Source organism: Bacillus rossius, chromosome 13 (assembly GCF_032445375.1).
Source record: "Bacillus rossius redtenbacheri isolate Brsri chromosome 13, Brsri_v3, whole genome shotgun sequence".
In the NCBI taxonomy this organism is placed as follows: domain Eukaryota; kingdom Metazoa; phylum Arthropoda; class Insecta; order Phasmatodea; family Bacillidae; genus Bacillus; species Bacillus rossius.
This window is the reverse complement of record NC_086340.1, coordinates 767442-793401: the sequence shown is the minus strand read 5'-3', so window position 1 is coordinate 793401 and position 25960 is coordinate 767442. Positions and strand designations below refer to the sequence as shown.

Genomic DNA, 25960 nt, shown 5'->3' with positions numbered 1-25960 from the left:
AACTGCAAGAACAAATGTACCCTATTTGTGGTAAAAAAAAAAGACCTGAAAGAACCATGTTTTTACTATGGTACTTGAGTTGATGTATATTAACTTTACTTTTGGTAGTGTACTGATAATGAAAACCTGTTGATGGTGATATGCTCAAGGTCTAAAGCGGTAAACTTTCAGTATGTCATTAAGCATAGTAGATTCAACCACTGCGCAAAAATTCAGCTTTGGTCAAATTTTTGGAAGGCTGAAACCTTTGTTTTCTGGGCTAGCAGGAAAGTAGGTGGTGTGGTTATAGGGAACAGCAATTGATAGGTGCAGAAATGTAGTGGGATTGTAGGGAAGGAATGGTTGTATCTCAAGGTTGCCTCGTGACATGCTTGTACTGTGTGTAAGTACAGAAAAGTACACTGCCCCAGCAACTGAATACACAACACAAATAAAAATAATTATGTATATAAAACATTAATCATGAAAATTGTTCTTTATTGACTTACAACAGTCTCCCTTCACACATTCTTAATATTTACAACATGTCTCTGCAGGTGCTGATTTGCCTCGTGTGAAGTCATGAGCTCTGTTTCGTTCCGTGTAACTACATCAAGTTCATTGTGAGTAGTAGAGAAAAAACCAAAATACATCTTTTAAAATGACAAAAGTACTTAAATTTTGAAACACTTTGATCATGAAATGTAAATGCAAACCCTGATTTTACACTTAAAAAATTACACATAATAAAATATGTGAATAAGAATAAATGTTACAAGTCTTAGCATTTCATGTATATAATTAACACACTTAAGGTCTTGTAAATGAAAATGCAATCTTTTATAAATTATATATCTGGTAAAGAGAATGACTTCATTATTAATAATAAATTAAAAACATATACATCTTTTATACTTTCCAGCAGATTTTTCCTTTGTAAATAAAATTACCACTGTGATGCACATTAGCGTAGCTTTGAACTTGTACAGAAAGCAGAAGTAAATAACGTACAGAAATGCAGATGCAGCAAGTAAATGACGCTGTGGTAGATACTTTCAAAGTTCTGTCGAGAGCAATATTGGATGAATGGAAAAAAAATTTATTTCAACATGCAAACCCCTGGTTCTCAGCACAACATGAAGGACTTAATTTGACATTACTTTATTGAGACAAAGAAAATATTTTTCCCCTTTTAGAGCAAGCAAATAAAATTTATCCAGAGCTAGACAAAATATACCAAATGGCCTCAAAAAAATTGCAAACCAGTGAGATCATATATCCTTGCCTGGTTACCACAGGAGTTGTGATGTGTGTGCACACACATGGCACGAAGGGAACATAATTTAGTGTTACAGGAAATTGATAATGTAAAATCTGGGTTCTGCCCTATATAACCCATGGCCATATATAATTATCAAATAAAAATTACAACTAATTTTAAATCACAACAAAAAAATTCAACATAAAACACTATTAATGTTATGTTCATGGCTGCCGTGAAAACACTATGAGGTCTTTTTTACTACTTCGTGACGACCTTACAGAATGGATGGTGGTAGTCCGCACAAGACAAGGTCGTGAACAGTCTAAAATGGGGTTTTTCCTTCAGTCGAGTTTCCGTGTTTGCAGCGAGGGCGACACGGTCCGTGCGACACGGCGACGCGTATCAGTAATCCATGGCCCACTCGTTGTCCTGGAGGAACGCATCCACGACCTCCTTCATCGCGAAGTTGGGTATGAGCTGGTCCTGGGTCAGCTTCACCCGCGTCACCGGGTCAAAGTGCCCCACTCTCTGAAACACACCGTGTCGTCAGCCTGGCTCAAGTACGTCACCGGGTCAAAGTGCCCCACTCTCTGAAACACACCGTGTCGTCAGCCTGGTTCAAGTACGTCACCGGGTCAAAGTGCCCCACTCTCTGAAACACACCGTGTCGTCAGCCTGGTTCAAGTACGTCACCGGGTCAAAGTGCCCCACTCTCTGAAACACACCGTGTCGTCAGCCTGGTTCAAGTACGTCACCGGGTCAAAGTGCCCCACTCTCTGAAACACAGTGTCGTCAGCCTGGTTCAAGTACGTCACCGGGTCAAAGTGCCCCACTCTCTGAAACACACCGTGTCGTCAGCCTGGTTCAAGTACGTCACCGGGTCAAAGTGCCCCACTCTCTGAAACACCGTGTCGTCAGCCTGGTTCAAGTACGTCACCGGGTCAAAGTGCCCCACTCTCTGAAACACACCGTGTCGTCAGCCTGGTTCAAGTACGTCAACGGGTCAAAGTGCCCCACTCTCTGAAACACACCGTGTCGTCAGCCTGGTTCAAGTACGTCACCGGGTCAAAGTGCCCCACTCTCTGAAACATACCGTGTCGTCAGCCTGGTTCAAGTACGTCACCGGGTCAAAGTGCCCCACTCTCTGAAACACACCGTGTCGTCAGCCTGGTTCAAGTACGTCACCGGGTCAAAGTGCCCCACTCTCTGAAACACACCGTGTCGTCAGCCTGGTTCAAGTACGTCACCGGGTCAAAGTGCCCCACTCTCTGAAACACACCGTGTCGTCAGCCTGGTTCAAGTACGTCACCGGGTCAAAGTGCCCCACTCTCTGAAACATACCGTGTCGTCAGCCTGGTTCAAGTACGTCACCGGGTCAAAGTGCCCCACTCTCTGAAACACACCGTGTCGTCAGCCTGGTTCAAGTACGTCACCGGGTCAAAGTGCCCCACTCTCTGAAACACACACCGTGTCGTCAGCCTGGCTCAAGTACGTCACCGGGTCAAAGTGCCCCACTCTCTGAAACACACAGTGTCGTCAGCCTGGTTCAAGTACGTCACCGGGTCAAAGTGCCCCACTCTCTGAAACATACCGTGTCGTCAGCCTGGTTCAAGTACGTCACCGGGTCAAAGTGCCCCACTCTCTGAAACACACCGTGTCGTCAGCCTGGTTCAAGTACGTCACCGGGTCAAAGTGCCCCACTCTCTGAAACATACCGTGTCGTCAGCCTGGTTCAAGTACGTCACCGGGTCAAAGTGCCCCACTCTCTGAAACACACCGTGTCGTCAGCCTGGTTCAAGTACGTCACCGGGTCAAAGTGCCCCACTCTCTGAAACATACCGTGTCGTCAGCCTGGTTCAAGTACGTCACCGGGTCAAAGTGCCCCACTCTCTGAAACATACCGTGTCGTCAGCCTGGTTCAAGTACGTCACCGGGTCAAAGTGCCCCACTCTCTGAAACATACCGTGTCGTCAGCCTGGTTCAAGTACGTCACCGGGTCAAAGTGCCCCACTCTCTGAAACACACCGTGTCGTCAGCCTGGTTCAAGTACGTCACCGGGTCAAAGTGCCCCACTCTCTGAAACACACAGTGTCATCAGCCTGGTTCAAGTACGTCACCGGGTCAAAGTGCCCCACTCTCTGAAACATACCGTGTCGTCAGCCTGGTTCAAGTACGTCACCGGGTCAAAGTGCCCCACTCTCTGAAACACACCGTGTCGTCAGCCTGGTTCAAGTACGTCACCGGGTCAAAGTGCCCCACTCTCTGAAACACACCGTGTCGTCAGCCTGGTTCAAGTACGTCACCGGGTCAAAGTGCCCCACTCTCTGAAACACACAGTGTCATCAGCCTGGTTCAAGTACGTCACCGGGTCAAAGTGCCCCACTCTCTGAAACACACCGTGTCGTCAGCCTGGTTCAAGTACGTCACCGGGTCAAAGTGCCCCACTCTCTGAAACACACAGTGTCGTCAGCCTGGTTCAAGTACGTCACCGGGTCAAAGTGCCCCACTCTCTGAAACACACCGTGTCGTCAGCCTGGTTCAAGTACGTCACCGGGTCAAAGTGCCCCACTCTCTGAAACATACCGTGTCGTCAGCCTGGTTCAAGTACGTCACCGGGTCAAAGTGCCCCACTCTCTGAAACACACAGTGTCATCAGCCTGGTTCAAGTACGTCACCGGGTCAATGTGCCCCACTCTCTGAAACACACAGTGTCGTCAGCCTGGTTCAAGTACGTCACTGGGTCAATGTGCCCCACTCTCTGAAACACACAGTGTCGTCAGCCTGGTTCAAGTACGTCACCGGGTCAATGTGCCCCACTCTCTGAAACACACAGTGTCGTCAGCCTGGTTCAAGTACGTCACCGGGTCAATGTGCCCCACTCTCTGAAACACACAGTGTCGTCAGCCTGGTTCAAGTACGTCACCGGGTCAATGTGCCCCACTCTCTGAAACACACAGTGTCGTCAGCCTGGTTCAAGTACGTCACCGGGTCAATGTGCCCCACTCTCTGAAACACACAGTGTCGTCAGCCTGGTTCAAGTAAGTCACCGGGTCAATGTGCCCCACTCTCTGAAACACACAGTGTCGTCAGCCTGGTTCAAGTACGTCACTGGGTCAATGTGCCCCACTCTCTGAAACACACAGTGTCGTCAGCCTGGTTCAAGTACGTCACCGGGTCAAAGTGCCCCACTCTCTGAAACACACCGTGTCGTCAGCCTGGTTCAAGTACGTCACCGGGTCAATGTGCCCCACTCTCTGAAACACCCCGTGTCGTCAGCCTGGTTCAAGTACGTCACCGGGTCAATGTGCCCCACTCTCTGAAACATACCGTGTCGTCAGCCTGGTTCAAGTACGTCACCGGGTCAAAGTGCCCCACTCTCTGAAACACACCGTGTCGTCAGCCTGGTTCAAGTACGTCACCGGGTCAAAGTGCCCCACTCTCTGAAACACACCGTGTCGTCAGCCTGGTTCAAGTACGTCACCGGGTCAAAGTGCCCCACTCTCTGAAACACACACCGTGTCGTCAGCCTGGCTCAAGTACGTCACCGGGTCAAAGTGCCCCACTCTCTGAAACACACAGTGTCGTCAGCCTGGTTCAAGTACGTCACCGGGTCAAAGTGCCCCACTCTCTGAAACATACCGTGTCGTCAGCCTGGTTCAAGTACGTCACCGGGTCAAAGTGCCCCACTCTCTGAAACACACCGTGTCGTCAGCCTGGTTCAAGTACGTCACCGGGTCAAAGTGCCCCACTCTCTGAAACATACCGTGTCGTCAGCCTGGTTCAAGTACGTCACCGGGTCAAAGTGCCCCACTCTCTGAAACACACCGTGTCGTCAGCCTGGTTCAAGTACGTCACCGGGTCAAAGTGCCCCACTCTCTGAAACATACCGTGTCGTCAGCCTGGTTCAAGTACGTCACCGGGTCAAAGTGCCCCACTCTCTGAAACATACCGTGTCGTCAGCCTGGTTCAAGTACGTCACCGGGTCAAAGTGCCCCACTCTCTGAAACATACCGTGTCGTCAGCCTGGTTCAAGTACGTCACCGGGTCAAAGTGCCCCACTCTCTGAAACACACCGTGTCGTCAGCCTGGTTCAAGTACGTCACCGGGTCAAAGTGCCCCACTCTCTGAAACACACAGTGTCATCAGCCTGGTTCAAGTACGTCACCGGGTCAAAGTGCCCCACTCTCTGAAACATACCGTGTCGTCAGCCTGGTTCAAGTACGTCACCGGGTCAAAGTGCCCCACTCTCTGAAACACACCGTGTCGTCAGCCTGGTTCAAGTACGTCACCGGGTCAAAGTGCCCCACTCTCTGAAACACACCGTGTCGTCAGCCTGGTTCAAGTACGTCACCGGGTCAAAGTGCCCCACTCTCTGAAACATACCGTGTCGTCAGCCTGGTTCAAGTACGTCACCGGGTCAAAGTGCCCCACTCTCTGAAACACACCGTGTCGTCAGCCTGGTTCAAGTACGTCACCGGGTCAAAGTGCCCCACTCTCTGAAACACACACCGTGTCGTCAGCCTGGCTCAAGTACGTCACCGGGTCAAAGTGCCCCACTCTCTGAAACACACAGTGTCGTCAGCCTGGTTCAAGTACGTCACCGGGTCAAAGTGCCCCACTCTCTGAAACACACAGTGTCGTCAGCCTGGTTCAAGTACGTCACCGGGTCAAAGTGCCCCACTCTCTGAAACACACAGTGTCATCAGCCTGGTTCAAGTACGTCACCGGGTCAATGTGCCCCACTCTCTGAAACACACAGTGTCGTCAGCCTGGTTCAAGTACGTCACTGGGTCAATGTGCCCCACTCTCTGAAACACACAGTGTCGTCAGCCTGGTTCAAGTACGTCACCGGGTCAATGTGCCCCACTCTCTGAAACACACAGTGTCGTCAGCCTGGTTCAAGTACGTCACCGGGTCAATGTGCCCCACTCTCTGAAACACACAGTGTCGTCAGCCTGGTTCAAGTACGTCACCGGGTCAATGTGCCCCACTCTCTGAAACACACAGTGTCATCAGCCTGGTTCAAGTACGTCACCGGGTCAATGTGCCCCACTCTCTGAAACACACAGTGTCGTCAGCCTGGTTCAAGTACGTCACCGGGTCAATGTGCCCCACTCTCTGAAACACACAGTGTCGTCAGCCTGGTTCAAGTACGTCACCGGGTCAATGTGCCCCACTCTCTGAAACACACAGTGTCGTCAGCCTGGTTCAAGTACGTCACCGGGTCAATGTGCCCCACTCTCTGAAACACACAGTGTCGTCAGCCTGGTTCAAGTACGTCACTGGGTCAATGTGCCCCACTCTCTGAAACACACAGTGTCGTCAGCCTGGTTCAAGTACGTCACCGGGTCAAAGTGCCCCACTCTCTGAAACACACCGTGTCGTCAGCCTGGTTCAAGTACGTCACCGGGTCAATGTGCCCCACTCTCTGAAACACCCCGTGTCGTCAGCCTGGTTCAAGTACGTCACCGGGTCAATGTGCCCCACTCTCTGAAACACACCGTGTCGTCAGCCTGGTTCAAGTACGTCACCGGGTCAATGTGCCCCACTCTCTGAAACACACCGTGTCGTCAGCCTGGTTCAAGTACGTCACCGGGTCAATGTGCCCCACTCTCTGAAACACACCGTGTCATCAGCCTGGTTCAAGTACGTCACCGGGTCAATGTGCCCCACTCTCTGAAACACACCGTGTCGTCAGCCTGGTTCAAGTACGTCACCGGGTCAATGTGCCCCACTCTCTGAAACACACCGTGTCGTCAGTCTGGTTAAAGTATAACTGCTAATTACGCTACGAGTTTGACAAAAAAAAATGCTGAAACTACAATAGTAAACTCGTATCTTCCCACTGAAAGAATGTGAATAAACAACTCGGTTGAAAAACTCCATGCTCTGAGTACAACTCGCAACATTTAAAGCCACTTCAGACAGCTGGCAAACTGCCTACTGGACCTCTACTTAGTTGTAAAAATTTTGTTTACCTGTACTTTTTATTTTCTTATTTATAATTTTCTCACAATTAAGAAATGTTACAGAAGAATATTGAATTTTTTAGTTACAGTTTTTTGCTTTACTTCCTCTCATCAAAATACGTAGTATTGTTTTATGGACACCTTCCATGTGTTTTACCACAAATTGTTGAAGCAGTTGTTCAACATAATTTTCACAAATTGTTGAAGCAGTTTATTAAAATAATTGTGCTTGATTTTTACTTATATTACATCTTTTTAATTTTTAATGGCGATAAAGATGATATCCACAGTTTTTAACTGCGAAATTTGCCTCCTTAAAAAATAAAATCTTGGCTCTACTTATAGGCAGTAGCGTAGCCAGGATTTGTGTATGGGGGGTTTAAGAAGCATGGTCTCCCCCCCCCCCCCATGAAAGCAGTGGGTCCTCCCCTGGAAAAATTTGGATTTTAAGGTGTAAAATAGTGCTATCTGAGCATTTTTCAGTATTTAACTTTAAATATTGTAATGATAAAAATATTATTAATTTTTTAATAAAAAATTGTTTTGATAGCTTCTGCTCGTGGCAGGGGTAGGGGAAGGGAAGGAGAATCGGTAGGGCTCGCTTACTCTTCCCCTCCAGTGCAGTGGCCGGTAATAGCAGTAAGACACCCATGCTTTTAGCTAACCTGCTTTCAGAAAAGAAAAAAAATGTTGGCTAAGGGGGGGGGGGGGGGGTTAGAACCCCTAAAACCCCCCCCTGGCTACGCCCCTGCCTATAGGTGACCTGCCACATATCACACAGTTTACCAACCAAAATTGGCCAACATTACACAATCCACGCCTTCTTTTTCCACGACGCCTTTTGCGTTCACATACATCAATCATCTCATCGTTCACCATACACATAAACAATTTTCAAATGTAACTATGTACATTATTATGCATTCCACTCATCGTACAAGGTTTTCACTTCATTCCCACATTAACAAAAATATAAATCTCACACTGCATTTTTCAATAAGTCCTTGTCCAGCATCCCAGATGATAAAACTGATCGACGATGATACACGCTCAATGAAAAACACTATTTAAAATATACATTTAAAGTAATAAAAAACTTCATGTGTCCAAGAATACGATTATTTACCAAACACTGCTATTTGCTCACACCTTTTTTGTGTTTAAAGATTGAATACATCTTACTAGAATTTTGTATTAAATTACAGTATTTCACTCATTTTAAATTTCTAAAGAAATTCAAACTCCCAATTTTATCTGTTACTGTTCCAACTAAGATTTAAAAAAATAACACTTCATTAATACCAAAAATAATGTGTTCACAAATGCATACTGACTGCTAGCAATCGGACTGTACTTGAAATAAACACGCTACTGTCTAGTAATAAATCCTTCAGTGTGAAAAAAAATATATAAAATAATACTGAGCCCTAATTTCACCTGAACTTGATAACACATTTCTCTGTCAAATATTAAACAAACCTCAAGTGAACTTGTATAAACTTTCAAGAGAAATGTATCCACTTTCTAACAATGCTGTTTTAAAATGAAACGACACATCTGCAGTGTTCCAGTGCGACGCATGCAAACCTGCAGATGCTCCTCAATGTCTTTCCTCTCGTACGTGATGCCACTGGGCGTGATGACTGGCTCTCGCAGGATCTCGAAGCTGATCTTCCCGCACAGATAGTCGGGTACATCTCGCTTCTGCCACCACAAAACAAACCTTACTTTAATTAGTTTTGTGTCAGTGAGTCGGCGGTCACGGGGCGAGGCTGGCTCAGGAACGAGACCACGGAAGAGAGGCAGCCTGGGAAAATGAAGGGAGTTGAAGTAGGTACACAGGAAGAAGACCACCAGAAGAAGGAGGTGGGAAGGGCAGACAGCTCAAGGAGTGCAGGAGAGGGAGAATGATGCAACAGGAATGGTGGAAGGACAGAGGAAGAAGGAGGCATTTTACTCTGCCGAGCCGGCTGCAAGCGGGAAGCAGTTAAGGATGATTATGACTGTCTTAATGCACGTTTGAAGATCTTGCAACTGTTACTTCTCTTATAAGAAGGTCTTTAATCCGACATTCTGTACTCTGGAACCCATGCAGATGCTCGGAGACAGATTTTCTTTGGGTGTATTCCGGCTGCTGACTGGCCGCCAGGTCAAATTACTGCACTGCTGGCATTTTTAGTTCTTTTACTGTCACAGTTTCCATTTCAGTGCAATGTTTTCTAGCAGGTTTCATTTCACATTTAATATTCCAGTTAAAACTATATTGACGTTCAATAAACCAGCAAAATCTCTAATCAGGCACAACTGTTCTAACAAAAGTGTCAGATTAGAAACCTTTTACTTTCACGTGGAAGGTCATATTTGCCGTTGTTGCATTACACCGAGGTACTTATGTCGTCGTTGCACGGAGGCTGGAGAAGAGCTTATTTATATAATAAATGGTCTATCTTAAGCCTGTTTGTTACCCTTGCGGTCACACAACCTGCATATGGTGTTGTGTATCTGTTATACTCTACTTTACGAAGTGGTCTCTCTTTCAGTGCTGCGGAGTTTAAAAGCAAGGAAGCCATGTTCCAGGTCTAGACCCTTCCCTCGTCACTGCTAGGGCACATCTTCCCTTCTGTCCATCAGGCCCTTCAAGTTCTGGAGTCTCATCTGAGCCTCAGCAAAACAGAAGCAAGCTTTTGCATTTGTAGCTTCTCTATACTCACACAGTTATATTCATAGATGATATCCAAAAGTATTTAGACTGCACATGGATAAGCCGGTTGTGCGAACGTGGCCTCGCGTCTCATATGAAGATGCACATTTCTTTTTCAATTCCTAACTGGTTGCTAAAAAAAAAATTGGAATCCCAAAATTCCCCGACTTTCCCAGGTTATTCGGACCTGAATCGAAGAGTTTCCCCGACCTTCACGACAGGAACGGTCGCACAGGGCCACAAGGTGTTCATGCTTGTTCTGGTGGGGAGAAGGTTGCATAAGCCAGGTGAATGAGTCATTTTAGTCATGAACTGTATGGCAACCAAAAGAAAAAAAAAAATTATTTACATGGTGAAATATTAAAATAGAATATTTAAAATAAAAATTACTGTCAATGTTTAAACTTCTAACAAAACACTAAATAATAATCATGTAAAATACGTCAACACTCCTTAGAGGGATCGCGGTAATGACATCAGGAAACAGGACACTAGTCAAACCATAAACTAAGGTCTTAAACAGAACTAAATTACATTTTACACTAAATATTGTAAAAAATGTTCAAAATTCATAAATAATAGTTAAATGGTTGAATACATTCATTACTGCATAGTTTGCAACATTTTTTCCTGTTCATCCACAGTAGTAATTTTCTACGCATGTTTCAATGTTTTGAAGCTGTATATGTATATATGTACATGCAATTAACAGGTTCTAATCTGAAACACTTTGGTATCATCTCAGTACAGTCATAATTATTTAGCTACACTATAAATTAGATTGTCAGTCAAAATTTATTTAGACATGTCTTTAGAAGTTATATTTAATTTAGATATATATTAAGTATGTTTGTATAAGTTAAATGGTCTATGTTCCAAATAAAAACAGTAATTTTCAATAACCAATTACAATCATAAATTTAAACATAAAAATAAAAATAACTCAACGCCATGCGGGACATAGTACTGTTCGGACTGACTTCTGAGTTACAGTGTTGCTGTTCGTACAAGATGGACTCCTACCTTGCCACGGGAAAGCCGGTTGATGCGCGAAGTGTAAACCAATAAGGCTCATTTTTGCTTCTTGTTGCATTACATCAACTGTTCTAAAACTATAGAATGTAAGTTACTGATCCTGTAAGCTCTAAATAATCATTTAAAAAGCCTCATTTTTTTCTTGTTAAATTTGGTATTTATTGGAAAAATCCTGCAATTTTGCGAACAGAATGAAAAATGATCATGAACCAAATTTCTTGTCTTAGGTGCCTAGTTGTCATCAAAAGTAGATCCCGTTTCACTTATATCATCACAACAGAACATTCCATAAGTAGGCATGTGCGAGAAAGACTTTTTTGAATTCGAGACAAGATCGAGAAAGCAATTTAAAAATTCTCGAGAATCGAGTCGAGATCGAGAAATCTGTACTTTAGTTAACAGGATAATATGATCCAAAAAATTAAAACTCAATAATCTGACAAACATACATAATTATTCAATAATTTTATCAAGTATCCACAAAAGACGATGAATGAAACATTAGTTTACAAAGAAAGAACACTCTAGTGGCTAGCCTAATTTAAGGTCTAAAGCGGCTATTTAAAAACACCAGCTGTTCAACATTTTCAGCCAACAAATTTTCACGCCTAATGCTCACAGTGTTTCCAGCAGTACTAAATAGTCGTTCGCTTTCAACTTGTGTAGCTGGTGTTGCCAGATACCTTCTTGCTACTTTAGCCAGAGCTGGAAAGCGTATCTTGTTGTTTTTTCACCAGGTAAGTGGGTCACCATTCCTTGGAATTACATCTTCACGTAAATATATTTTTAGTTCTTCCTCCAGACTTGATGATTTAGTCCTAACTGATGATTGTAATGTCTTCTTCAACACTTCAAAACTTGACCACAGTGAGCAAGTCTCTTTAGCTTCACTCACCTGCTCCAGTTCTGGTTCAGGACGATAATCATTTTCAGGTTGCTGATGTGAAGTGATGTATTTCGTGCACAACAACTTTTCATGGTCTTGCAATATCACAGTCTTGAATCTAGGGTCAAGCGCCATTGAAAGAAGATCTTCTTCCACACAAGAATATGAAGGAAATCTTGATTTTAAACCTCTTTGCAGTGATTTAGCAAATGCAGTACCAGATTTGCATTGGTCTGTTTGGACATAGTTTGTAAGCATTGCTTCAATTCCATATAACAATGGGATTTTTGATGACAGTGTTGGGAACTTTGAGTAACATAACTCGGTTGTGGCCTCATCTATTAGTTGCAAAATATGTGCAATGCTAGCAGCTAGTTTCCACTCACTAGAGGTGAAGTTCTCCACTGCCATGCTCTCTCCTAAATCAGCAGAAATGGGCACCTGCTGCTCAACAAGACGTGACAGCATGGTGTATTCACTATTCCATCTAGTTGGCACCATTGGCAGTAGCTCGTGAACAGGTTTGTTTAGCTTCACTTGAAGTGCATGCAGCCTCTCACGAGCAACATTACTGTGTCGATAATGGCCAACAATAGCTCGTCCTTTTGCCAAAAGTGCTGTAATATCATGTTCATTTTTTGCATCGTGCAGTGCCAACTGTAGTGTATGTGCAAAACACTGAACATGATGAAATAAGGTTTTCCTTATGGCACATTTAAGGTTTTTTGCATTGTCTGTTATGACATAAACTGGGACTTGATCAGTTGGCAAATTCCATTCTTCCATTGCCCCTACAAGCTTTGCATGTACTGCATCTGCAGTATGTGAGCCTGGAAAGTGGTAATTGCCAAGAATATGGCATTTTAATTTGAACTCTTATGTTAGGTAATGGCCTGTAAGCGAAATGTAGCTTTCATGTCTCCTAGATGACCATGTATCGGTAGTGAAAGAAAGCGACTCCAGACCATTGATGGCATCTGTACTAATTTCATCAGCCAGTTTGGTTCTTTCCTCTTGATACAACTGTGGTATAACCGTCCTTGAAAATGTTGTTCGCGAAGGAATCTCGTAGCTAGGTTCTAATTCGTTGATTAGACCTCTGAAGCCATGGTCATCCACCATGCTGTAAGGTTGAAAATCACAAGCCATCATGATAGCAATTTTTTTGTCTATTTGATTTTTCCTCACATCGCTGATGCAAAGCTTCTGTTTTTTTGCAACACACTCAAACATTGAAAGTTGTCGACTAGAAGTCTTCTTTTCTTCAGCAGTTATTTTGTTGAATTCTTTTTCAGCGGCTGGATGTTGTTTCAAGTGCCGCAAAAGTCCACTTGTCGAGCATGAAGGCGTTTTAACAATGTTTTTACACAATTTACATTCGCCACCTTCTTTCTTTTTTAAATAAAAGTTCCATATTGTGGCCATTTTTCGTTCTTTTTTATCCACACCACTAACACTTTCCTCCATCGCACTCAACTTTACTTGTTTTCGGTTTGCAATTACAACTTTACCTTTCACTCACTTAACAGTTTATTTGCCTACTGTCGTATGTAAACATACGTTATTGACTCCATAGTCTATACAGTTTCCTTGAGCCATGGACGGTACTTCATCATGAAAGTCTGAACATTCACCACTATCGATATGTCACTATCGATACGGACCGCAATTTAAACATCATGTTGCTTGTTATATACTGCTGGCCGTGTGTATAACCTAAGGCCATAAAACAAAATGCAATCGCGGAAGAATTCTGCAGTCATGTTTATATTTTTATTTTTTACCGTACCGTTTTACGTTGATACTTGATATTGATACCGAAAATGATTTATTTTTAACTTTAATGTTGGTTTTATTAACGGAAAATAATAATTTTCTTCTTTAATTTAATGTGATAAACACAGCACAATTCATTGTTTACGTTTACCGTTTCATGTAGTGACTTGTGAACGGAAGTTGTTCGTTTTTAACTTTTTAATAATTTATCGTGTATACTATCGTAACAAGTATATTTTATTTTATTCGATCTACGTTACGTTGAAGATATGTTAATTATTTCAACACGCAATGCAAAATGCTGCCTCAATATATTATATTACCTAACCTATTTCTTGTTTACAAAATTCTCGAAAATTCCGAGCCAAAAAAATTATCTCGAGACGAGATCGAGAAAATTTCTGTCTCGACTTGTTCTCGATTATGCCGAGACTCGCACATCACTATCCATAAGTCTTTTTAGATTTCCCACACTATTCCCCTGTTCCACAATTATTTTAATTTCACTAACTTTTCCTGTTTTATCAATGAAAATCTGACCTCACCTAATATGCAGAGTCATAACACAGGCCATAAAGTGAAAGTATGGTGTTATAATGAGTACTCACCCTTCGCCTATCATCAATTTTGGCAAACATCGCATTCAGTTCACTGGTATTGTTTTCCTGCAAAAATCATCAAACACAATGACTTAAATTTTCATTAAATTAAACTCAGTATTGTCATGATTGTCAGGTTTGTTGTCACTTAAAAAGACGTGTAACTCTGACTTGAGAAAAGGCTACCTAAGAATAAAGTAAACCAATAACAACAATAACATTAATAATGAATGTTCCTTCAAATGGCAATGCACAACGTTTCCCTCACTTGCTCCACAAATTCAACAAGTGGCAGTTGCACTGACAGGCGACAGGCGACAGGCATGCCACAACTGAGAGAAGGCAGCAGTGCACACACTGGATCACTTGCCAGACTCCGCGAACCCTGATTCTGTTTTGTTGAATGGACCATTCTTAAATCATTAAACATGAAAAACTTCTTAATTTGAACACCAAGTGTGCAATTGGAATTGCTTAATTTTTTTAATTTAGGGGTAGAAAAAGGTGATGTGGAAGAAAGGGAATGGGAGGAAAGTTACTATTTCAAAATCTCATGTATTTACGTAATTAACTTTTTGTTAAAATCAGTTGTAGATAAAGTTGTTCTCATTTTTATCAAGTGTGCAAATTTTAATTCAGGGGATCAAACTATTGCTTTAAGCGGTAGAAAAAGGAAAATAAATTTTTTTTCACGTAATCTCATGTTTTCAGTGAACTTCTTTTTTTTAAATGGGTGTATTGTACGTGAACTGTACAAAACTTAACCAAGAAGAGCCCAAAATCTGCTTTAAGAGGTAGTTAAGTGGAATGGAGGTACGTAGTTATTTCTAAACCTCACGTAGCCAGGAAAAAGGGTACAGGGTCCTTGCACAGCAGAAGAGACAAATATGTCCATTTTGCCCGTGACAAACCCACTCACGACCCCCTGTCTGACAAGCTGCCCACACATTTGTGAACGCACACAAACCAACAATTATAAACACTTGTTCTGAAACATAAAAAAAACAAACTAGTATATCATTTTAGGTTTACTTCCGGAACAGATTCAACAATTTGGACGGCGTAGTCTTCGGACTAAAATCCACAAAACAATTCCTGTGGTAAAGAAGTAGCTTGGCTTCTGGGTTGTAGCCGTGTCCTTGGCAAATAATTCACCGACGTTTCAGTCGACATCATCTGGGGGCAGTTACCTACAGTAGATAACTTGTAGTAGTCAACTCGACTTAAGTAGATAACGTCGGTGAATTATTTGCCAAGGACACGGCTACAACCCAGAAGCCAAGCCACTGCAGACAATGGCCGTGGAAGCCTGCGAACATCTCATGTTTTGAAAAGATGATTGGGTCACTCACGCACGCTCGGTCCAGCTCCCCTACGGTCTCCTGTATCTGATCCTCGTTGGCGCTGGTCTCCTCCTTGACTCGCTCCACCTGGCGCTCCGTGTCTTCCCTGATCAGCCGGTTCAGGTACGACTGGAACACCGGCAACCAGCGCCCACTCAGCGACGAGCTACCGGAGAACACGTGCGCGGCAGTCACTCCCGATCTCTCGCTGGTCTCCAGCCACAAGCTGGCTCGCGCTTCTCCGCAGTCTCCGGTTGCCGGAGGCACCGATCCAAACCGAAAAATGTTGTGTTGCGACCGCGTAAAAATGTGTTTTCTTCTCGTGTGTGTCCTATAAGCACTGGGCCATGAGGCCTTGTGCTGTTGACTAGCTTCCATTACTTGACCTGTGATAGGAACGAAAACTAGGCTTAGGAGAACCACACGTGTTGTGTGCAACTGTTACCTTTCCCCGCGATTCATTTTGCTCTTACTACAGTCAAACCTCAATAATACAAACCCGAAGGGACCCTAATTTTGTCACTTTTTACTATTAAAAAATTAAATAAAAAATTTTATATAACTTCTAAATCAATTTTAAATTATGTTAGTAACATTCTCTCATTTAGTACATTCTAACACACGTAAAAAAAAATACATTTTTCAAGAAAACGTGCACACAATTTTATACAACACCAAATAAAGTTATTTTTTTAGGGATTGTAAAATCCAATTTCAGGTTGGCTATATCTGTGGCTAAAAAATATTTTGTACTATGCTATATTTTTTAAAAGGAGTTAAGACAGAATAATAAAGAAAATACCTACAAAAAATACCATCATTTTGGTTGAATATGTAATTTCTGAGTTTTTCCCCAACCTACACTGATTGTTGATAATTACATTGATTATTTAAATTATTCTCGGAGATTTGTATCAACCATCCTTTACTACATGTAATATTCACCCTTGTAACAAAAACCCTTTCTATAACATAATAACCATACTTCTGTATTGAACAAATTACTTAGCACTTTAACTCCTACATTAATTTGTAAGGACTGTGAAAACACTTTGTATTAATGAAAATTATGTATTAACAGAGGTTTTATTAATGAGGTTTTACTGTATCTTCATTACTAACAAAAAAAAAAATACACATCTTATATTGAATAATATACAACAAAAATTGAAAGCATTTCTTCTCAACAGTGCCCACAAAAATCTGTAATATATATTCCTTGGCTTTTCATGATCAAAATTACAAATTTCCCTGACTAATTTTCTAAAAAATAGTTTTGCCATTTTGCAGTTTTATGAAAGAAACAAAGACTTTCCGCTCCCAACCAACCTGAACTGGCCCAGTTCCAACGGAACCTTGCACTAAGAACAAATATAAAATAATTAATGCTTTCACGGTCAGGGTGATGACAGACTTGAGCATGACATTTCTCCTTGAAATTACTATCACTGGGGGGTTTCCATAAATTTTCCCAGATTCCAAGTGGATTCCCTGACTTTCCAGAAAGTGGAAATCTTGTCTCCTCTGGATTGGAAGAATCTGTGGGTATTTGAAAGTAGGGTTAGCTCATTTAAACCACAATGGTTTAAACCACTGTTTTCATAAAATAAAATCATTTTTTTAATAATGTTATTTTTATTTAAATAGATTTCTTAATTTTTTAATGAAATGTCTAATTCTACTTTAATAACAACAAAAGTTTGCTCATTAATGTTTCTTGTGATTTACAGGAACAAGAGATTATATACTTATCAAGATCTTATCATTTAAATTATCTGAATAAGTAGTCAATTATACCCAACTAAATACTCCTCTAAAATTTAAAATATTAAATAGTCAATTCCTATTCTATGGGAAATCACTGACTGTACTGTAAATCCCCATTTTGTGGGAAACACATTTTCTATGGAGAATCCTCCTCCTGTGGGGAAATACCATTTGTGTGGTTAAGTCCAACACGAGTGGCAGAAATCGGGATGTTGTATGACTTTCATTTGAACATGTGCTGAGAACCAAAATAACTAACAAAATAAAAAAAAGGCTGGTTTAAACCTAAGAAACATGGTTAAAAAAACAGCTTTTTTTTTTAACCTGTTTTTTTCTCAATCCTGTTTGAAAGAAAAGTAAGGACCAGAAAACCCACCAACCAAAGTCCACATCCACTACCCTCACCCTGTCCCAACCAGTAAATGAAGCCAGACCTCCTTGCTGGCAGGGGAGTTATCTGACTTTTCAACCATAACCCACCATTTCACAATGAAAATTATCTTTTACTGCATGATGTCTCATGTTTTGGTATGTCCTTATTCTCAAGGTGGTTTTTAATTCTAAGCAGACATACTCTGGTAAATGAAATTCTTGTCTTTTAAGATATGGTATCAATGGTTTCAAGTATAAACTATTCAGTTCTGATTCTCAATAAAACTAACTGGAGTTACCTTATTTAGTGATGTGAGTGGCAAAATTATCTATTCGGGAAATATTATGGAAAAATATAACAACTATATTTTTCAAGAAAATTTTCCTTTTTTCAAATGCCAACATAGAGTTACATAATTTAAGATAGGTGTGTATACTAAGCTAATAGTGCAATGTTTCTCCACTGTATTCTTCATAGAGTTTAGTATTTATCCTCTGTTAAAAACTATTTACACCACTTATAATGGCAATGTAAAATTTTACAATATAATACAGGTGAAAAACTTTTTTAAGTTAAAATGAATACATATAACTGTGGTGTATGCCTGTATGTAGGGTAAATTTTGTCTTTCTTTACCACTCAATGGCTCATTTATGTTGTTGTTGTTATTATTATTATGTTATGTTAGTATAAAACTGCTTATAAAAATTATTTTTGGGTTTCCAGTTACAAAATTTTCTGCTTTGCAGGAAATTTTCTACAAATTTTCCTAAAATAATTTTTTTAATATAAATACCACTTGAGCCATCACTTACTTTGCATAATTTAACATTCCCTTATGTTATTTACATATGTGAGCTGCACACTATTATAATGCCCACCTGCAGTTCTATTTCTTGAGATATTCGTTTTTCTTCTTGCACATTCCATCGTTTCTTTCGACACGCACGAAGTTGGCAAGCAATCTCATCACCGAAATTCAGTTTCTGTTCTTTGGCCAGATCGTGTGCTGGAACACGAAACGGAAAACGTCATTTCGGTACTTAAGTTAGGTGAGGAAAACCTTTTGACACAGACACACAAATGTAACACCATCGGCCGAGAGCAACGTGCGTTAAGGCTAGCAGTGAGATGTGACACGAGGGAACGTTAGCGAAGTAACCTCTAGACGCTAGTCACAGTTTAGGTCCGATGTCCCCCTCCTGCTCTCACGCTCTCCCACAACGAAGACCATGTCTCAACTGTTTATTTTTAACTTGGGTCAATGATTTGTGTGTGTTGCTCGTACACAGCTATAAAAGGTCACAGTTCACTGCAGAGTTCCAATACTCTTCCTCTAGGAAACTTACTTGAGTCTTCCCTGTCTCAACAATCAATCTTGCAACATAACTTAAATATATTAAACTACAAATACATATCCAAACACATTCCAAACACAAATAACTATAGAAAAGATTTAATGGTTTTATTTTCAGGCCAATTTTGTTTTTAAATCAAAAGATTTCTGTGTTATTGTTTTTATTTTTTATGGAATTTGTTTATTAAAAAAGTTAGCATATTACTGGACAACAATGACACTTAAATGTTCCATGATACTAACTTTTACACAACAGTGTCATTTTGACTGATACATGATGCAATTTTTTCAGTATGTATAATTTTTTGTAATAAGCATTTTTAAATTTTTGGAACAAATAAAATAAATCTGTATTTCTGTGTTTGAAAAATATTTTAAGATCATGTACAAATTAGTAATTAATAAGAGTTGCAAGATTAAAAAAAAGTAAACATTTTCCCATCTATTTTTATTAAATTGTGGTACAAACATCATCTTCATTGAATTTAATATTAAAAAAAAATAGTTTTTTTTATTGGAGTTAATTTTTGAAGTTATATTTCTTTAGGCGCGTTATGAAAAAATGTTGACAGTGAAATTTTAAGATACGTGCACATCACTGAAACACAAAATTAACATGTTGAAACTGCCCGCTAAACCGCTCATTAAGTCTCGAAAAAAGCTACCAACAAAATAGAAATAGAACTTCTATTAGTCGCGCATGTTGGCACACTCGTCGCCTCTGATCACTGTTTTCATATTTATAATATTTATCCACATGTTTCTAGTTTCTACATTCACAACACGTGTTTTAGTTTCATACAAGTGTGAATTAAATATGTGCTAATAAATTATATTCAGTAGTGATTTAAATTGAATATTTTGATTAATATTATTTACTATTCGCAAATATTAGTAAAAAAAATTGTGCCTTTATACTTTTTCAAGTGCTCCAATATAATTGAGGTTAACTATCTGTATGTATTATTTATTGATATAAATTAAAATATTATTATTTAACATAATTAATACTAAATATTATTAAATTATTAATGTTAAATATTTATTATTGGTTATTTAATATTTAAAAATAAATAAATAAATTTAATAAAACATTTCATAAAACATTTGTGATAAAAATTAAAATTGAACATTAAATTAAAATATTAATTTGAAATATTTATTATTAAATTGAATAAATAATATTTATAAAAAAAATGAACAAATTTAATGAAAACTTTTTGATAAAAATGTAAAGTGATTATTTAATTAAGAAAATAATAAATATTTAAAAAATGAATAAACTTAAATTAAATTTTTGAATTCATTATTAAATTTATTTATTTTCTTTTAAAATATTAAATAATCAATAATAAATATTTAAAATTAAGAATCTTATAATATTTAGTACAAATTATACCATAAATAATATTTATTATCCTCTAAATTTTATTTATTTAATTTTTCAAATTTAAACTGAACTTTATTGACTGTGTTGAATATCTTTTTCCAGCCCTTTTATTATTTTATTGTAATTAATTATTTGCATGCAATTAAAAACTATTTTTTAATGATGCCAAAGAAGTGTAACTTCTCACGTGCGTACATAAGTACACGCACCCATTTTTTTAATTGAAAATGCTGATTAGTTTCATAATTTTAAATGCATGTATGTGCTTTGTCTGTATTAATTTTAATTTGGTGTTATATGTTATTTCAGTTTTATCGCAATTCACCATATAATCTTGTCCAAACACATGACATATCAAACAGAAAATAAAATTTTTTCCTGCACAATACACAGTTTTCACTGTCATCATCATCATCATCATCATCATCATCATCATCATCATCAATGCTATACAACCAACGCTGCCAGTATGAAATATTAAAGCACAAAATTTGATCAAACTTTGAAACCAAACATTGATTGTGAGCATGTGAATCACTACTGGCGACATTTTATCGTGCTTCAAATCATTAATTTCATATACACAATTTATCCATTTATTGTTTCTCTTACATTTAATTAATAATGAAACAGCTGGGTTTTCAATCAACTACAAATGAATATGTGTATAAATGTGTGTACAGACCGGTTTTAATGACATAAAAAAATTAGGTACTGATCGAGTTTGGTAACTAACCGTGGGTTTTTTTTTTTTTTTTTAAGATACCTTTTCAATTCCCTGAGTTTCCTGTGTTTACCAGATTGTTCCCTGTATGCGGGATCCCTGGCTATAAAAAACAGCTACCTCCATGCGTAATAAGCTCTGGTGTTTGAACGACAGTCTTGTGGACAAGGTCATTAGAGACGGAAACACACAGACCAGAATCACTGGGGAAACAACTGGCCATGATCAGTGCTATGTACTTTTCGTGATACAATCTGATCGCCCATTAGACTGCAATGAGGTATGCCCGCACTAGCAATTGTTCCCTTGTAATTGGCGTCCCCCTGCAAGAGGAGCCACCGCCCTATTTGGGCGGGCCACTCAGGACGCATTTACTTCCTCACTGAATTACTGTGATTCGTGTTCCAACAGTACACATGTACCTGAAATAAACCCAGCCAACCACGAAACACAGACAATGCTGCATAGTTTTAACACAAAGCTCTCATCCGGAAATCTTTCTTAGAAAAATACATGGCCCCTAGCAGTGGCAGTTACAGGAATTTTTTCGGGGGAATGATGGGTTGGGGGGGATGAGAGAGAGAAATTTGGAAAAAAAAATTAAATTTTAATATTAGTATTAAAAAACTTACACTACTATTGACACTAACATACAGACATATCGACCTACAGTGGCAACCGTAGATGACGTGGCTTCAAACAGAGTAACCTACTGTCTTCACTGATATTTCGCAAACTTTTTCATAACTTGGAGGGATGTTCCCCCCTGCGTCCACCAGTGGGCCCTAGCAATGGGACACCCACGCCCTCTGGCCTGCACCCCTCACCTATAGCGTGCTTCATCCTTAGTCCGCAACAATACACAGTTTCTGTCATTAGCTCTGTCCTTGTTCCACTGTGCTCTGTTGCCCGATATGCAAAACATTTAAACTCAACTTTATAATGTAATTAAAATTTTCAAAATGTATCTGGAACATTGTATATTTTGTAAAGAAAAATTCTAAATGACAATTTGAAAATACATTTGATTGTTCTATTTTATCATGAGCACTATCTGATAACATTCAAATTTTACTTCTAAGGAGATGTAGGTAATTGAAAGATGCCAACTTGGTTTCATCGACAAAAATTTTTATACATCAATTGATATTTAAATTTTGTGCCTGTGTGAGCAAAGCACATAATTTAATGGAATGCATTATTAATAAACTTCCCTACTGCTATAACTAGTTACTCCTGTGATATAATACTTAGTTTTTAGCATTGAAATATATTTCTTTCTTTCAGAATGACTACAACGTAAAAATACAGTCTATTTTTTGGTATATGAAAAATCTACGAATAGTGAAATGAAATATTATCATAAACAACGATAGTATACAAAACAATATTTGTGATGTTAACGAGCCAAGAAGTATCAGTCTGGCAACAGCGGTTGCCACTGGCTCTTTACTGCAATCTAAATTTCAGAGAGACTATAGTCTACAAACACACACACACACACACAAGTAGAGAGAGCTCGCCCACCTCTCTGCAGGTGCTTTATCGCCTCGTCGTAGCTGTCCATCTCGAAGAGCGCCTGTCCCAGAAAGAAGTGGCCCTTCACGAGGTTGGGGTCCATGTCGAGCGCGCGACGACAGTCCAGGCACGTCGCGTCCCACGACTTCATCTTCAGGTGGCACAGCGCTCGATTGGTGAAGTACGTCGCCACGTCGGGGTTCTTTATCTGGGGACACGCACCGGAGCGTCACGCGACCAGCTGGCAGCAGTCGCCCGCCTAGTCGGGGGTGCAGCGCCGTGTCGTCGTGCACCGGACAACTATGTGGAGGAGAATTCAAGATAAAGGTGTAATGCAAGTCCCTTGAGTTTATACAAGAATCTCTATTGGGTGCTTCATACATCAAAATTATTCTGAAAACATGTGTTTTAGCTATTTTCACTCTTCTAAAAATACCAATTAAAAAAAAATACAGACTTACTCACCCACTCACAGCGTATCCTAAAATATGTTTCGTAAATAGAAAAACATTGTAATACCTCGACTAGAGCCAGTGGCAGGAAAGTGGTCTTTTGTTTCTTTTGAAAGAGGATTGAAAGCCCACAATATTTCAATTCTGAACAGTTTTGTTTATGTACCACAAAACCCTTTAAAGTGAATTGTTTATAACTGTGAAATTCAATCTCACTGTTTGCTATTTGTTATGTTTCTGTGCACTCTGGAAGCCCCAGACCGATAGCAAAATGTAAACATATTGTGAATCTGTGATCCATTTCCATTTTCTAAGTTACGTCATTGTGGAACATGCCGAGAAATAAATTTTGTGAACAACATATATGTTTTAAGTCCAACGCCAGAAACTCCCATTTTCCACATTTGTCCCTTTAGAATTTAATGTAATGGTGGTAGTGAGAATACCCATGACATCATTGATGTTAATAGCAACAGCACACAGACAGCACAAAGCACAGACATGCACAGCGTATCAGCACATGCACTTAGTGGCAAGTAATAAAACTTCTAACTTTTCACTGTGTTTTGCGCCAATGTCTATTTGTGATCAATCAACATACACTATACACCACAGGTAGCATAGATGTCCATTTTATAGTTACGAGTGAATCTAATTTGAGTATGTATATTTTTTAGTAAATTCTTTGTAGTACTAGTTTATTAGTGCTGTCCGTGAGAACTATAATATTTATATACTGTTTTTCGTTCTATCGCGAATGTAGTCTAACATTAACAGAACCATTATCGTATGTAAACAATGATACAGGTTAGGGTAACTGACAATTGTATTAATAAAAACATTACACTATGAATCATAATTTACTCATAACAAGAAACTCACAATGGCTTTCGTGTAGCAGCAAACTGCTTCGTCATACTTCCTTAAACTGTACAGCCTGTTTCCTTGTTCCTTCAACTCCTTGTCCGATAGGTTCGCAGTCGACATGTACTTGCTCATTGTTGTTTCTGTGTGGGTCTACTTCAAGAAATTATCAAGCACCAGTTCACAAACAAAATCAAAATTGGTAGTTAAAGAAAACGAATTATCCATCTCATATTATGTGTTTGCCATATTCCATAGCAGAATTTCTCTTCCGCCAGCATTATGTCCGCCATTAATGGAATAACTCGATAAAAATACGCACATTGCGTGAAGCATACAACCGCACACAAAAATTGCATAGCTTGTTCGATAAATAAAACTCTTTGTAAATTGTTCCTTATTGAGTATATAATTGTATTTGAACATAAAATATTAAAATTGCTGCGGACAACTATAAATAGTTGGGCAAAGGTTGAATAAATTAGAGTCAGGGGTATGCAACAAAAGTTTATTAGGGATACATGAAATTTGTACAAATGCAAACAATATATCAATCAATAGGCAGTGCCTCAATATTTCGGTTAACGTAATTGCTCATCAAGAATTCTGAGAAAGCTTGCACTGCGAAAATACATAACAAAAATTACTGCTACTGCAAGTAACACTCTATGACTTTCTACAAACATACGTTGTGTGATTAGTCTTTATGTCAACTTTATTTTTAAATTTAAGAGAAACAAAATGGGGGACCTAAACATAGAGGTAATTATGAATGATCAGCCCTTCTCGTTAGAGGGCCTCAACATGCATGCGAGTATCACAGAAATATGGTTAACTGTAATCAACGGGAAAATATTACACAAGAAGACAATTATAGTGTTTCTATACATAACTATAATTAAGTGAAACGCTTGGGATTCCTGCAGTCTGTATATCGTTAACCATCATATACTGCGCGTCACTCCCACCCAGTATCTAGTGTTTTTATAGTCCTGACATGTTCTATGTACCAATGGGTGGCCGACGATGAACATCTGGTGGGGCTTCATCCGCGAACAGCCTCACCCCGTCCTCAGGCGCACGGTGATGGAACTCGGGTTGCTCCGCGGTGTTGACTGGGAAACGTCAGCCATGTCTTAGCAGCCGGAGTCACGGGTTCGGAACCTGGCGCAACTCGTCCCGTGTCGCCGCTCCAGGGGATCGTTTCCTTGCTCGTTGTGACAAGCTTCAGGACTAGCACGCCTCCGTAAAGCCAATCCTCCCTCGATTCACTCGGGTTGCGGATTCGTGTTGATCTGCCTCGCCGTAGTCCAGGTCTCCGTCGTGATGTCACACACCCAGGGATCGAAATCTCGAACTCTCTTCACTGAGGCTGCGCAACCGAGCATGTGCTGCTACCAACAAGGGCACCAGAGTCCATCCTGGTTGATCTTCCTCGGGGTTGTCTTGTGAGGTGACCAGGTGACGAAGTCCACTGGTACCAATGGCATGGCTGGTGTTGACTATAGTTGGGTTGTGAAGTCAGCAGACAGCATGACTGCCCACATCAGCCAATGGTGTCGTAGCCGAGTATGCACTCTCCTGGTCCATCCAACGATGTCCGATGTTCCAAAGATGTCCGATGTCAGCACTGGGGGCTCCAGACGGGCCCCATATAAATGTGTCTCGGGATTGATTCACTGACCAACGGTCCGGGCTTTGCAAACCGAATCCCGTCTGGGCGTTTCCACAACCACCTAGTGAGGAACGAGACACGGGTCGGAAAGACTCGGTTCCAGCGAACAGGTCTCTCTGAGAGCTGGTGTTATATTCGCTGTGGGGCCCGTTCACTGAGCCGTTTCCTGTCTGAGAAGTTCTCCACGGGTATCGGGGTGGTTCATTGGTTCCATGAATGAGTCACTAATGCTCGGATTCATTGGTTCTCGCTCAGGTTAGCTGTTCGTCTCAACAAAAAACATTACCG

General features: G+C 40.3%; 1 protein-coding gene across 2 annotated transcripts; it reads right to left on the bottom strand.

Moving 5' to 3' along the window:
* Positions 1 to 456: 456 nt before the first annotated feature.
* Positions 457 to 25960, bottom strand: LOC134538074 (E3 ubiquitin-protein ligase CHIP). 2 transcript variants are annotated; one of them, XM_063379064.1, is made up of 7 exons: positions 24016 to 25960; positions 22691 to 22889; positions 18574 to 18701; positions 15562 to 15681; positions 14219 to 14275; positions 8800 to 8916; positions 457 to 1771 (listed from the first exon to the last, which is right to left on the bottom strand). In XM_063379064.1, exons 1-7 carry the CDS (start codon positions 24130 to 24132, stop codon positions 1646 to 1648), a joined length of 864 nt encoding a protein of 287 aa, XP_063235134.1. In that variant the 5' UTR covers positions 24133 to 25960; the 3' UTR covers positions 457 to 1645. The 2 variants fall into 2 exon arrangements, with proteins under 2 accessions (XP_063235134.1, XP_063235135.1); XM_063379065.1 differs by lacking the exon at positions 8800 to 8916 and having other exon boundaries at positions 24016 to 24369.